General features: G+C 43.7%; 1 protein-coding gene across 2 annotated transcripts in view; it reads left to right on the forward strand.

Annotated features, from left to right (window-relative positions):
* The window catches only part of LOC311533081 (bone morphogenetic protein 8A-like), a 44,102-nt gene that overhangs the window by 20,573 nt on the left and 9,529 nt on the right, over positions 1 to 14,000 (forward strand). For both annotated transcript variants that reach the window (XM_084652182.1, XM_084652181.1), the window contains exons 2-3: positions 8,382 to 8,574; positions 9,113 to 9,261. In XM_084652182.1, coding sequence (XP_084508308.1) covers positions 8,382 to 8,574; positions 9,113 to 9,261 — 342 coding nt within the window. The remainder of the gene's footprint in view (positions 1 to 8,381; positions 8,575 to 9,112; positions 9,262 to 14,000) is intronic.

Consider the following 14,000-nt stretch of genomic DNA (forward strand, 5'->3'; position numbering starts at 1 on the left):
GCCTATTAATTTAATTGGGCAACCCCTAGTTCTTACGTAAAGGGGTAACTAGCACTTCCTTATTCACTTTCTCCCCACCAGTCAGGATTTCATAGACCTCGATCGGATTCCCTCTTAAAGCTGGATAGTCCCAGTCTTTTAAATCTCTCCTCATATGGAAGCTGTTCCAGATCCTTCGCTGTACCTTTTCCAATCCTTGTAGATCTTTTTTGAGAGGGAGGGCAACCAAGGTGTGGGCGCACCAGGGGTTTGTAGAGTGGCATTGTGATATTTTCTGTTTTATTATCTATCCCTTTTCTAATGGTTCCTAACGCTCTGTTCGCTTTTTTGATTGTTGCACATTGAGCAGATGTTTTCAGAGACCTAGCCATGATGTCCCTACAATCTCTTCCTTGAGTGGTGTCAGCTAATTTAGACCCCATCATTTTGTATGTATAGTTAGGATTATTTTTCCCCAATGTGCGTTACTCTGCCCTCATTAAACATTGAATTTCATCTGCTATTTTGTTGCCCACTTACATAGGATCTCTTTGCAACTCCTCACAGTCGGCTATGGACTTAACTATTTTCAGTAATTTGGTGTCATCTGCAAGTTTTGCCACTTCACTGTTCACCCACTTTTCCAGATCATTTATGAATATCATGAACAGCACAGTTCCCAGTACAGATCCTTGGGGGACCCCACTATTTCTCTTTCTATTGTGAAAACTGACTATTTATTCCTTCACTTTGCCTCCTATCTTTTACCTAGTTACTGATCCATAAGAGGACCTTCCCTCTTATTCCATGACTCATTACTTTGCTTAAGAGCCTTAGGTAACGGATCTTGTCAAAGGCTTTCTGAAAATCCAAGTACACTAGTTCTACTGCATCACCCTTGTCCACATGCTTGTTGATACACTCAAGAATTCAAATAGATTGGTGAGGTAGGATTTCCCTTTACAAAAGCCATTTTGACTCTTCTCCAACATATTGTGTTTATCTATGTGTCTGATCATTCTGTTATTTACTATCATTTCAACCAATTTGCCTGGTATTGAGGTTAGGCTTACCAGCCTGTTATTACCAGGATCGCTTCTGGAGCTGTTTTTTTCCAAAAATCGGTGCTACATTAGCTACCCTCCAGTCATCTAAGGGAGAGGCCGATTTAAGTGATAGATGCAAAATTGCAAGACTGTGGTATGTAACCTAAGTTCCTTCAGAACTTTTGGGTGAATATCATCTGGTCCTGGCGAGCTATTGCTGTTTAATTTATCAATTTGTTCCAAAACCTCCTGAGGAATTGTCCAGATGGAGGTATCAATAGAGATTTGTCACCTAAAAAGACTGATTCAGCTGTGGGAATCTCCCCCTCATCTGAATTCTTTCCATTGGGCTTCACTGCCTTTAGCTTCTTTGCAATGGCCTTGTCTTCCCTGATTGCTTCTTTAGCACCTCGGTAGTCGAGTGGCCCCAGTGGATGTTTGGCAGGCTTCCTGCTTCTGATGTACTTTAAAAAAAATTTGCTATTAGTTTTTGTGTCTTTAGCTAGTTGGTCTTGTGATTCTTTCTTGGCCTACCCTGCCCAGTTACACTTTTACACTTGCCTTGACTTGCCAGAGTTTATGCTCCTTTCTATTTTTCTCACTAGTATTTGACTTCCAATTTTTAAAAGATGCCTTTTTGCCTCTAACCACCTCCATTACTCTGCTGGTTAGCCATGGTGCCCTTTCTTTGGTCCTCTTACTCTGTGTGTGTGTTTTGTTTTTTTAAATTGGGGTATACATTTAGTTTGAACCTCCAATTATTGTGTTTTTTAAATAGTCTCCATGCGGTTTATAGGCATTTCACCCTCGTGACGGTTCCTTTTAATTTCCATTTAACTAACTTCTTCATTTTTGTGAAGTTTCCCTTTTTGAAATTAAATGCAACTGTGGTGGGTTTCTTTGGCACGTTTCCCCCTGCAAGGATGATAAATTTAATTTCATTATGGTTGATATTACCTAGTGGTTCAGCTATATTCACCTCTTGGACCAGATCCTGTGCTCCACTTAGGACTAAATTAAGAATTTCCTCTCCCCTTGTGGGTTCCAGGACAGTAATTTATGGTGTCTAGAAATTTTATCTCTGCATCCCTTCTAGAGATGAGATAGTTGAAATCCCCCATTATTATTGCATTTTCTTCCTTTGTAGCCTCTAACCCCCCTAAGCATTTCACAATCACGGTCACCATCCTGCTCTGGTGGTCATTAGTATATTCTTACTGCTATAGCCTCATTGGTCAAGCGTGGAATTAATATCCATTGAGATTCTAGGGTAGTTTGATTCATTTAAGATGCTTACTTTATTTGACTCTATGCTTTCTCTTTCCTATACAGTGCCACTTCCCCACTGGCACGACCTACTCTGTCATTCCTATATATCTTGTATCCTGGTATTACCGTGACCTATCAATTAATCCTCATTCCACCAAGTTGCCATGATGCCAGGCACTCTAGTTCACCCATCTTAGCATTTAGCCTTCTAGCACTTGTATATTTTGTCAATATTCAGTTGCTTATGTTATATTTATATTCCCTGTTTATAATGTCAGATTTATAAATGAGATACCATACATTCAAGTGCCTGTTATGAAGATTATGGATACATTTTTCAAAACCAGCTAAGTGAGTGAAGACCGCATGTTCTATTTTCAGAAGTGACTTAGGCATTTTGACTTTGCTAGAGTTAGGGTCCCAAGTGCCTAATTCGTTTTTGAAAATGGGATTTAGGATCTTAGATCACTTAGGGTAAAAATTTCAAAACCATCTAACCCTTAAACCATATTTGTTCATTACTGAAACTGAATAGATATTAATGGCTCTAGAACGTTTCATTTAAACGCTTTGTTAATTAGAAGTGACTTGGAGGGATGTGTTGTAAGTGGTTTATGGATGTGCAGGTGAGAATGGTTTCTAAATTAATAATATATTGGGATGCCAGCTAGGTTTTAAAATGAAATCTGCAAACTAGGTTGGTTTAATAGTTTTTGGTTTTAATAATAATTTGCTTAATGTATTATTATTATTTGATTTTTATAAATAATTAATTTTAACACCCCTTTTTGGCTGACTCCAAGAAGAACTGCTCGCTATTTTAACACTGGGTTTGTGTAAGAAGTTACTTGTATTTCAGAAATAGGACTTTTTTGGTTTTTAATCATTTAATTCTATCCTTTCGTTATGACCATGGCATTTCTAACCAGCCGTTAAAAGAGAATCTTTTGATCAGATAGCATATATGCTAAGATTAGAGCTGATCAGGGGGTGGGGGTGGGGGGGTGTGTAAACTTTTGACTTTTCCTCAAAACACCAGGAAGTCTTTTGGTTTTTCAACAAAATGCTGCATTTCCACAGAAACCAGACACTTTCTGTGAAAATGTTCATTGTGCCAAAAACATAATTTTCTGTCAAAAAGCAGTTTTAATGGGAAAATGTCAACCAGTCCTAAACAAGTTATACAGCTGGGGGAGAAAAGGACGAACAGATCAGGTTTTTCTTTGATTTTTTCCAAATTGTTGTGTGGCAATAATAAAAGCAAATGAGAACAGATCAGTTTGACGTTGTATGCGGTGGTGGTGTAGCTGTGTTGGTCCCAGGATGTTCGAGAGATGGGTGGGGTAATATCTTTTATAGGACCAGCTTCTGTTGGTGAGAGAGATGAGCTTTTGAGTCGTACGGAGCTCTTCCGCAGGTAACCGGTAGAACAGAAGTTGATCCAATAAAAGATATTTCCTCACCCACCCTGTCTCACTAATCAATCAGCTGAGCGTTGATAGAATTTCTCACGAATATTAAACTGAAAGTGCAGCTGACTGGCTGGGAAACAGGCCACTTTCAACTCCCAGGTGGCTTCCCATATGTGCTCCCAAAAGAACTTGGGTTCAAAAACACATAGACGTTCCCACACACGTTTCATAAAATAGAAGGAAGAGACTGTTGTTTTCAGTCCTATGCAAGACCTTCTATTGAAAAATCAAACCAAATAATTTGTTTAAACAGGATTTCTTCTTTCCGCTCTTTGCCAGGTTTATCAGGGCTCACAGGAGGAGATGGGTCAATGTTTGATTTATCATTATTCTTATTATTTTATTACAGTAACACGAAGCACCTCAGTCAGAGATCAGGCTCTGGCTGACCCAAATCTTATTAATTTAACAATTTAGTGATCCAATTAATTAACTTTAAGTATATTTTAACACAATTTAACAAAGTTAACACTTTCACCAATAACCTCATTGATTGCAGGTTGTCCTGTGGCAGGTTTGCTTGTTTGTTTAAAGGGATGTTACTGCTTGCTTGCTTGCTTGCTTGTTTTAGAGGTTCCTGGATTTCTACCGGTGTCCACAGTTCAAGAAGGATGTTGATAAATTGGAGAGGGTCCAAAGAAGAGCCACGAGAATGATTCAAGGATTAGAAAATCTGCCTTACAATGATCAACATAAAGAGCTCAATCTATTTAGCTTCACAAAGAGATGGTTCACGGGTGACTTGACAACAGTCTATAAGCACCTACAGGGGGAACAAATATTTTGATGGGGTTCTTCAATATAGCAGAAAAAGGTATAACAATAACCAATGCCTGGACTTTGGAGCTAGACACATTCAGACCAGAAATAAGGTGGACATGTTTAATTGTGAGAGTAATTAACCATTGGAACAACTGACCAAGGATCGTGGTGGATTCTCCACCACGGGCCATTTTGAAATTGAGATTGGAGACTCTAGTTCAAACTGGAATTATCTGGGGGAAGTTCTGTGGCTTGTGTTATGCAGGAAAGCAGGATGAATAAAAACAATGGTCCTGTCTGGCTGTGGAATGCATTAATCCATGAATAATCTGCTGTGGTTTTACTAGGGTCCTTTTGGCGCCTTTGTAACTTGCTGGAGCAAGTTCAGGATTGGTTGCTCTGCACTTTGCTGCTTGATGTCCAGAGAGGAGGAGGGCACAAATTCAGTTGTTTTTAGTTTTGCAGCAGGGCATACAGCAGGTTCCAGAGTTAGTGTCTTCAACCTCTTTCTTCCAGGGTGCTTTATTTATACAGGAAAGTGAACAAATCAAAGAGAGAGAGACCATGTGGCCATTTGGCTTTTATGCCTAAATCCCAGGGGTTTAGGCGATCCATATTTCACTGGCTACGAGCCATACATCTGGTGATCATGTACTAGCCTCCGTCTGGATTTTGGAGTTGCATTCCTGTAGTATCCAGTAGATGGTGCAGATGCATTGCAAATAGTTCGTAGACTCAAATTCTGTCGGAGGGAGAATGGCTGAAAGAGCTTTAAGACTCCCTTTTTAATGGTCCCCAAATCCAATAATTTTTAATTAAGAAGAATTTCTTTTACATAATCTCTTAATCTGAAGAGATTTTTTAAACCAATTGTGTGTGTGTTTCCACCTTTGCAATATTTGGCCTTTTAAATACAGCTTAGACTCTCAAAAGCATACCAGTATTTTTAGGAAACAATTCCTGCCATCAGAACGCACGGCCTTTTTAAATAGGCACGTCTTTCAGACGTAACCAGGCAAAATACTATGTTAAAATGGAGTTAAGGTTGGGAGACCTATCAGTGGCATGAAAGTAAATAACATTACAGGGATGTTGCAATTATTCCACAAACAGGCATTACAAATCCAGAAAGTCAGAGTTCAGGTTAAAATTAACATAAATCTGACGATGTTAAGGTACCCTAGCAACCTTAACTCTGCCCCATGGTGAAGCCACCCAATAAGCAGACAATTAGGACTAATGCGTTTTGAGTTTGTGGTCCCGGATTAAATTACATTGATACACAATACATTTTTTTTAAAAAGTATCTTTCGCTCATGGCCTCAGTCAAGAGCAGGGGAGTTGTGTTTGAAGAGGACAAACAGATAAGTAGAAATATTACAGCTGAGGGGGAGGAAGTGGAGATTTGGGAGGGCAAGAGGAAACAGAATTTGCATGGGCCTGGGGTGGGGGGGAAAGGGTGTGTTTGGGGAAGGGGGCTGTGTTAGGGAGACTGGTGCTACTTGAAGTGAGTGGGGAGGAAGGAGCCCAGTCCCAAGGTCCCCATGCCTTAAGGGCTACCCCGGCACTCCTGCCTCAGTTTCCCTGATGGTGCCACGTAGGTGGGAAGTGCCTCCAAGGCAGCAGTGCCATGGGGGAGGCAAGCAGTGCTACCTGAGCTAGCATGAGGCCACGAAGCAAGGAGAGCTAGGCCAAGACATCTCTCAATGAGAATTCTTGACACAAGTCCAGCCTCACTCCCCTATCTGACTCGTTGCAGCCAACAGCACTGTAGCATGCAAATCAGCTGTAGAGAGAGGGTGCTTGCTTATCTCCGATATTACAATGGCCATGTTTTAGTGCCCTTGACTGCCAGCGGTATGTCTTCTGTCCGATTCTCTGTGCCTTTGGGCTGGGAGCCAGTTAGCATTCAGGATCGGCAGAGGGGGTTTCTAGGAAGGTGTCTGTAGATCCCCAGAGTCTAACCAACAGCTCAGTGAAATCTTAGGATCCAGGAAGCTGAACATCAGAAGCAACAAACATCCCACTCTGCTCTGGGGTTTGTTAGCTTTCAGCTGCTGCTCTGTAGCAGGGAGAGTCTGGGGAAGCTGGCCAACAGCTAAGGAAGTAGAACAAAAACTGGGAGATTCTTCAGGAACGTGGCCCTGCCCATCCTGCCTTGACTGATGGGTCTGGTTCTGCCTCCAGCAGGCTGCAAAGAGGGGAAGACCCACTGTAGGGGGTCTGGGAACCTTACCTGCAAAGAAGAAAGGAACCTTGAAGAAAGGGGTGGAAACAGCTCCCTGAGAATACTTGTTGTGCCGGGGGCCTCCCTGGATGGGGCACCCAGCATGATGTAGGCAAAGTCAAAACCATTTGAGGACTCTCTTTGATGTGCAGCTGTATTCCAGGCCAATACTGGCAGGCAGGGGCACTTTTTAAATAAGGAATAGGGGAAGGAGAAGGGGAGGGGAGAGAGAGAAGTGTCAGGTCTAGAGATGGGAAGCCCATGAAGATCCACATCGATGACACTGCCTCTTCCCAGCTAAATTTAAAATCCCAAAATAAAACTTTTACCCCTAGATCTTCTGTCGTGCTTTTCATCTGTAGATCTCAAAGGACTTTCCCAAAGAGGCCGGCATCATTCTCCCCATTTTACAGATGGGGAAACCAAGGCAGAGATAAATGAAGTGACTTGCCTAAACACAGCCAGCAGCAGAGCTGGGAATAGAAGTCATGTCTCCCAAGTCTCAGTCCAGTGCTTTAGCCATGAGGTCACGCTGCCTTCCCAATGCTAATCCTGGTTTTAAATTTACAGTCCCAACAACATTCAAAAATTGAGAATCCAGCCCCCCCCCAAATCATTGGTGGTGGTGGTGTTTTGTTTTTGTTTTTAACGGCGGGTTCTCCTCAATTGCCTTCTGATTGAGTCTTTGGGTCATGTTTTCAAGCTTTTCTCTGCAAGCACGAGGGCTAGAAACATTTGACAACACTGAACCTAGCCCTGTCATCTATTATGATTAATGATCTCCTATTTGTATTAGCATAGTGCCCGGAGTTCTGGTCACGGGCCAAGACCCACTGTGTCAGGCACTGTGCAGACATGGAACAAAAAGATGGTCCCTGCCCCAATGGGCAGCCACTGTGTCAATAAGTAAGGTTACGATTTAGTCACGGGTATTTTCAGTAAAAGTCATGGACAGTTCACAGGCAACAAACAAAAATTCACGGCCCGTGAACTGTCCATAACTTTTACTAAAAATACCCGTCACTAAATCTTGGGGTGGCTGCTCCTGAAGGGGGAGGGGAGCCCCAGGGGGCCAGGGCCAGGGGCACCAGCTGCTGGGGGCTGCCCAGAGCAGCAGCTACTCCAGCTTTTCTGTGAACTGCTGGGGTGTGTGTGTGTGGGGGGGTGCACCCTGGGGGGCCACTGCTGTGTGTGTGTGGGTGCCCTGTGGGGCTGTTGCTGGGGGGTCAGGGCCAGTGGCTCCAGCTGCCTGGGGCCATTGGAGCAATGGCTGCTCTGGCCACCCCAGGGACCGCTGCTCGGGCCGCTGCAGAAGTCATGGAGGTTTGCGGAAAGTCACGGCATCCATGACTTCCGCGACCTCTGTGACAGACGCAGAGCCCGAACAATAAGTTAAGAACAGGAACCCTTCATGAGCAATTTCACACAGAATGCTAAAAAAGCAAGATATTAGGGAGATTTTTGTCACTGAATGCAAGGTAGATTAATTCTAGAGGATCCTATTAAAACCCAGTAGCTTTGGGGCATGTTTCTCATCAGACTGGGGTGTAACAATGGTCTGCTGGTAAGATTGATAAATGTTCGGGGAATCATTTGTATCATTTTTCCCAATCCTTTATTTTCCAGTTGAGCATGACAGAGACATCTTCTACCAGAAGCCTTACTGGAAGGAATTTCGATTTGACCTGACCCAGATTCCAACTGGAGAATCTGTAACGGCTGCCGAATTCCGAATTTATAAGCTGCGAAGTTTCACTCGTGATGTCAACAAAACTCTTCACATCAGCATCTATGAGATCATGAAGGAGTATTCCAACAGGTGCGGTGAAACCAACCAGTGCCTTTGAGCTGGAAACAAAACAAATGGTTTTTTCTTCTGTAGAACGAGACACAAATCTGGGTTCTTATGAGCCAAAATTGAAATGCTGCTTTTTCGCTTCACGACGTTCAGTTTATGTGCAAGCCTGTGTCCAACTTGGATGTGAGAAATTCTGATTCTACTTTTTCAGCTGTGGGAAAATCATTCCTATGTATTTCAATAGGTGGTAGTAATTTAATAGGTAGTGGGTATACCTGTCCTATATGGACCAAGGGCACCGTCAAGCTTTTTCACTCTCCGACAGTGGGGAGCATGCTTTTTAGAGCAAATGTCAGAAATGATGCCACCCATTATTATTAATGATTAATACTGCAGTAGCAGCTAGGAGTCCTACCCATCAATCAGACCCCCCGTGTCCTCAGTGCTACGCAGACACAGAACAAAAAGACAAACCCTGCCCCGGAGAGCAGACAATCTAAGCCGTTTGCATTATCTACGTTCAGTTGACTTTGCTTATCTATTTTTTCCGTTTCTGTAGGGAGTCTGACTTATTCCTGTTAGACCTTCAGGAGCTCCAGGCTGGGGCCGAAGGCTGGTTGGTTTTTGATGTCACAGCTGCCAGTAATCACTGGTTAGTAAACCGTAAACACAACCTGGGCCTGAGACTTTATGTGGAGACAGATGACGGTAAGACTAACTCAGGCACTGGAAGGATTTAAAATTCCTACTGCTTGTAAAAATCTAGCTAGATCTTGGTGTGATGCAGCTGGGTGTAAGGAGAATATCCCAATATAAAGTTCGCCTCTAGGCCTTTTAAAGGCATTGATGCTAATGCACTTCCTAGTGTAGGCTTGTCATAAACATACAGCTAAGGGTAGCATAAAATCCCTCCTTTACCTGTAAGGGGTTAAGAAGCTCAGATAAACTGGTTGGCACCTGACCAAAAGGACCAATAAGAAAAGAAGATACTTTCAAATCTGGGGAGGGGGTTGGGTTTGTTTGGGCTCTCTTTGTTGTGCTCTCTCGGGACAGAGAGAGGGACCAGGCAGGAAAAAAACCTCTCCTAAAACCCTACCTGAAATAAGCAACTAAGATTACAAAAATTGTAAGTAAAGCAAGGAAATGCATTAGATTATCTTTTGTTTTAGCTTGTGAATTTTCCCTATGCTGAGAGAGAGGTTTATTCCTGTTTTTGTAATTTTGAAGTTGAGCCCAGAGGGGGAATCCTCTGTGTTTTAAATCTTTTATTACCCTGTAAAATTAACCTTCCATCCTGATTTTACTGAGGTGCTGCTTTTACTTTTTTCTTTATAATAAAGTTCTTCTTTTAAGAACCTGATTAGTTTTTAGTGTCCTAAAAACCCAAGGGTCTGGTCTGTGCTCACTTTGTTAACCTATTGGTTGGTAGATTATTCTCAAGCCTCCCCAGGAAAGGGGGTGAAGGGGCTTGGGGGGATATTTTGGGGAAACAGGAACTCCAAGTGGTCCTTTTCCTGAATCTTTGTCTAAATCACTTGGTGGTGGCAGCAATACTGTCCAAGGACAAGGAAAGGATTTGTGCCTTGGGGAAGTTTTTAACCTAAACTGGTGGGAATAAGCTTAGGGGGTCTTTCATGTGGGTCCCCACATCTGTACCCCAGAGTTCAGAGTGGGGAGGGAACCTTGACAAGGCTATACTAATAGGATAGGTTTAAAGTAATCCTTGCCTGAAGGGATTCTCACCTGTGTTTTGCTGGATTAACCTTTCCTAATTTCACCCATGGATAAAATCCATTCCAAGTGCTACCTCGAAAGGTGTACTTCAGAGATCGTCCTTGAGGCTCGGGGAATATAATTGCGCTTGTTGGTCCCCTCTCTCCGCAATATTTCCCTTTCAATAAGCATGCTGCTAAGGTTAGGCTATTTTGGTTTGAGGTGGTGCACAAAACCTTGAGTAAATGTGTCCTCTGTCTGGAAACTGCCCGGGGTGGGTGGGTGGATAGATCAACACTAGCTCTAAACAGCAAGGGCCAGAACCACAGCTGGTGCAAATTGGTGACTTCAGTGGAACTATGCCATCTTATGCTAGCTGAGGATCTGGCCCCTGTTGTTGTTTTTCAGTCAGCCTGAAACAATCTGCATCACAGGATTTCTCTCTCTTCTAACTACCCACGCTAGCAGCAGAACAGATGTCTGATATCAGGCCCAGATCCTCAGAGGTATTCAGCATCTAATTCCCATTCAAATCAATAGGAGCTAGGTGCCTTTGAGGATCTGGTCTAGGGACAGCCGAGACACTGCAGCGACTGCTCGTACCGTGTGGTCCTTTTCCCGCAATGAGTTGGTTTTGAGCTGTGCTGTTCCGAGGATGGCCTGACAGTAAAGATTGATCACCGCAATACTGAGCTCTGTAAATTACCTTTCCCCTTTGCAGATGGCCCTTCTGCTCAGCCCGTATGTTCCTGGGTTATTTTATATGCATAGCTCTTAGTTTAAGGATAGTCTCTGCCAGCTAACCAAGAACATGGCCTCTTAAAACACAGAGGACTCCCTTTGAGCCGCCAGTTGCCATCTGAGACTGTGATCACCTTGCCAGTCACTCATGAGCTGGTCCGTTACGCTTGGTTATTGAGGTAATGGTGCTAGCTGAATTGCTCTCAATACCTGATTTTATTTTCGCTGCATTGACAGAAGCCCCAGTGAGCTCTCCTGAATGAGGACTCAGATGGGCTCCCTGTCCTTTGAGGTTGGTGACCAATGATTGAGCCAATTTGGATTTAATGTGCAATGGAAATCCCTCAAAAATCCTCCTTCCAACTGATCAGGAGTTTAGGGGGGAAAATGCTTCCCCTCAGGTCTTCCTCAGACGACTGATGCTTTGGCTGTTAGTCTCGTTCAACAAAGCACATAAGCATGTGCTTAAATTCTATCCTGGTTTCAGAGTAACAGCCGTGTTAGTCTCTATTCGCAAAAAGAAAAGGAGGACTTGTGGCACCTTAGAGACTAACCAATTTATTTGAGCATAAGCTTTCGTGAGCTACAGCTCACTTCATTGGATGCATACTGTGGAAAGTGTAGAAGATCTTTTTATACACACAAAGCATGAAAAAATACCTCCCCCCACCCCACTCTCCTGTTGGTAATAGCTTATCTAAAGTGACCACTCTCCTTACAATGTGTATGATAATCAAGGTGGGCCATTTCCAGCACAAATCCAGGGTTTAACAAGAACGTCTGAAGGGGGCAGGGTAGGAAAAAACAAGGGGAAATAGGTTACTTTGCATAATGACTTAGCCACTCCCAGTCTCTATTCAAGCCTAAGTTGATTGTATCCAATTTGCAAATGAATTCCAATTCAACAGTCTCTCGCTGGAGTCTGAATTTGAAGTTTTTTTGTTGTAATATCGCAACTTTCATGTCTGTAATCGTGTGACCAGAGAGATTGAAGTGTTCTCCGACTGGTTTATGAATGTTATAATTCTTGACATCTGATTTGTGTCCATTTATTCTTTTACGTAGAGACTGTCCAGTTTGACCAATGTACATGGCAGAGGGGCATTGCTGGCACATGATGGCATAGATCACATTGGTGGATGTGCAGGTGAACGAGCCTCTGATAGTGTGGCTGATGTTATTAGGCCCTGTGATGGTGTCCCCTGAATAGATATGTGGGCACAGTTGGCAATGGGCTTTGTTGCAAGGATAGGTTCCTGGGTTACTGGTTCTGTTGTGTGGTATGTGGTTGCTGGTGAGTATTTGCTTCAGGTTGGGGGGCTGTCTGTAGGCAAGGACTGGCCTGTCTCCCAAGATTTGTGAGAGTCTTGGGTCATCCTTCAGGATAGGTTGTAGATCCTTAATAATGCACTGGAGGGGTTTTAGTTGGGGGCTGAAGGTGACGGCTAGTGGCGTTCTGTTATTTTCTCTGTTGGGCCTGTCCTGTAGTAGGTGACTTCTGGGAACTCTTCTGGCTCTATCAATCTGTTTCTTCACTTCCGCAGGTGGGTATTGTAGTTGTAAGAATGCTTGATAGAGATCTTGTAGGTGTTTGTCTCTGTCTGAGGGGTTGGAGCAAATGCGGTTGTATCGCAGAGCTTGGCTGTAGACGATGGATCGTGTGGTGTGGTCAGGGTGAAAGCTGGAGGCATGTAGGTAGGAATAGAGGTCAGTAGGTTTCCGGTAGAGGGTGGTGTTTATGTGACCATCGTTTATTAGCACTGTAATGTCCAGAAAGTGGATCTCTTGTGTGGACTGGACCAGGCTGAGGTTGATGGTGGGATGGAAATTGTTGAAATCATGTTGGAATTCCTCAAGGGCTTCTTTTCCATGGGTCCAAATGATGAAGATGTCATCAATATAGCGCAAGTAGAGTAGGGGCGTTAGGGGACGAGAGCTGAGAAAGCGTTGTTCTAAGTCAGCCATAAAAATGTTGGCATACTGTGGGGCCAGGCGGGTACCCATAGCAGTGCCGCTGATTTGAAGGTATACATTGTCCCCAAAGGTAAAATAGTTATGGGTAAGGACAAAGTCACAAAGTTCAGCCACCAGATTAGCCGTGACATTATCGGGGATAGTGTTCTTGACGGCTTGTAGTCCATCTTTGTGTGGAATGTTGGTGCAGAGGGCTTCTACATCCATAGTGGCCAGGATGGTGTTATCAGGAAGATCACCGACGGATTGTAGTTTCCTCAGGAAGTCAGTGGTGTCTCGAAGGTAGCTGGGAGTGCTGGTAGCGTAGGGCCTGAGGAGGGAGTCTACATAGCCAGACAATCCTGCTGTCAGGGTGCCAATGCCTGAGATGATGGGGCGCCCAGGATTTCCAGGTTTATGGATCTTGGGTAGTAGATAGAATATCCCAGGTCGGGGTTCCAGGGGTGTGTCTGTGCAGATTTGATCTTGTGCTTTTTCAGGGAGTTTCTTGAGCAAATGCTGTAGTTTCTTTTGGTAACTCTCAGTTGGATCAGAGGGTAATGGCTTTTAGAAAGTGGTGTTGGAGAGCTGCCGAGCAGCCTCTTGTTCATATTCCGACCTATTCATGATGACAACAGCACCTCCTTTGTCAGCCTTTTTGATTATGATGTCAGAGTTGTTTCTGAGGCTGTGGATGGCATTGTGTTCCACACGGCTGAGGTTATGGGGCAAGTGATGCTGCTTTTCCACAATTTCAGCCCGTGCACGTTGGCAGAAGCACTCTATGTAGAAGTCCAGTCTGCTGTTTTGACCTTCAGGAGGAGTCCACCTAGAATCCTTCTTTTTGTAGTGTTGGTAGGGAGACCTCTGTGGATTAGTATGTTGTTCAGAGGTATGTTGGAAATATTCCTTGAGTCGGAGACATTGAAAATAGGATTCTAGGTCACCACAGAACTGTATCATGTTCGTGAGGGTGGAGGGGCAGAAGGAGAAGAGAGTGGGCCTCTTTAGATAAGCTATTACCAGAAGGAGAGTGGGGT

Source organism: Lepidochelys olivacea, assembly GCF_965140295.1.
Source record: "Lepidochelys olivacea isolate rLepOli2 genome assembly, chromosome: 19".
Lineage (NCBI taxonomy): Eukaryota > Metazoa > Chordata > Testudines > Cheloniidae > Lepidochelys > Lepidochelys olivacea.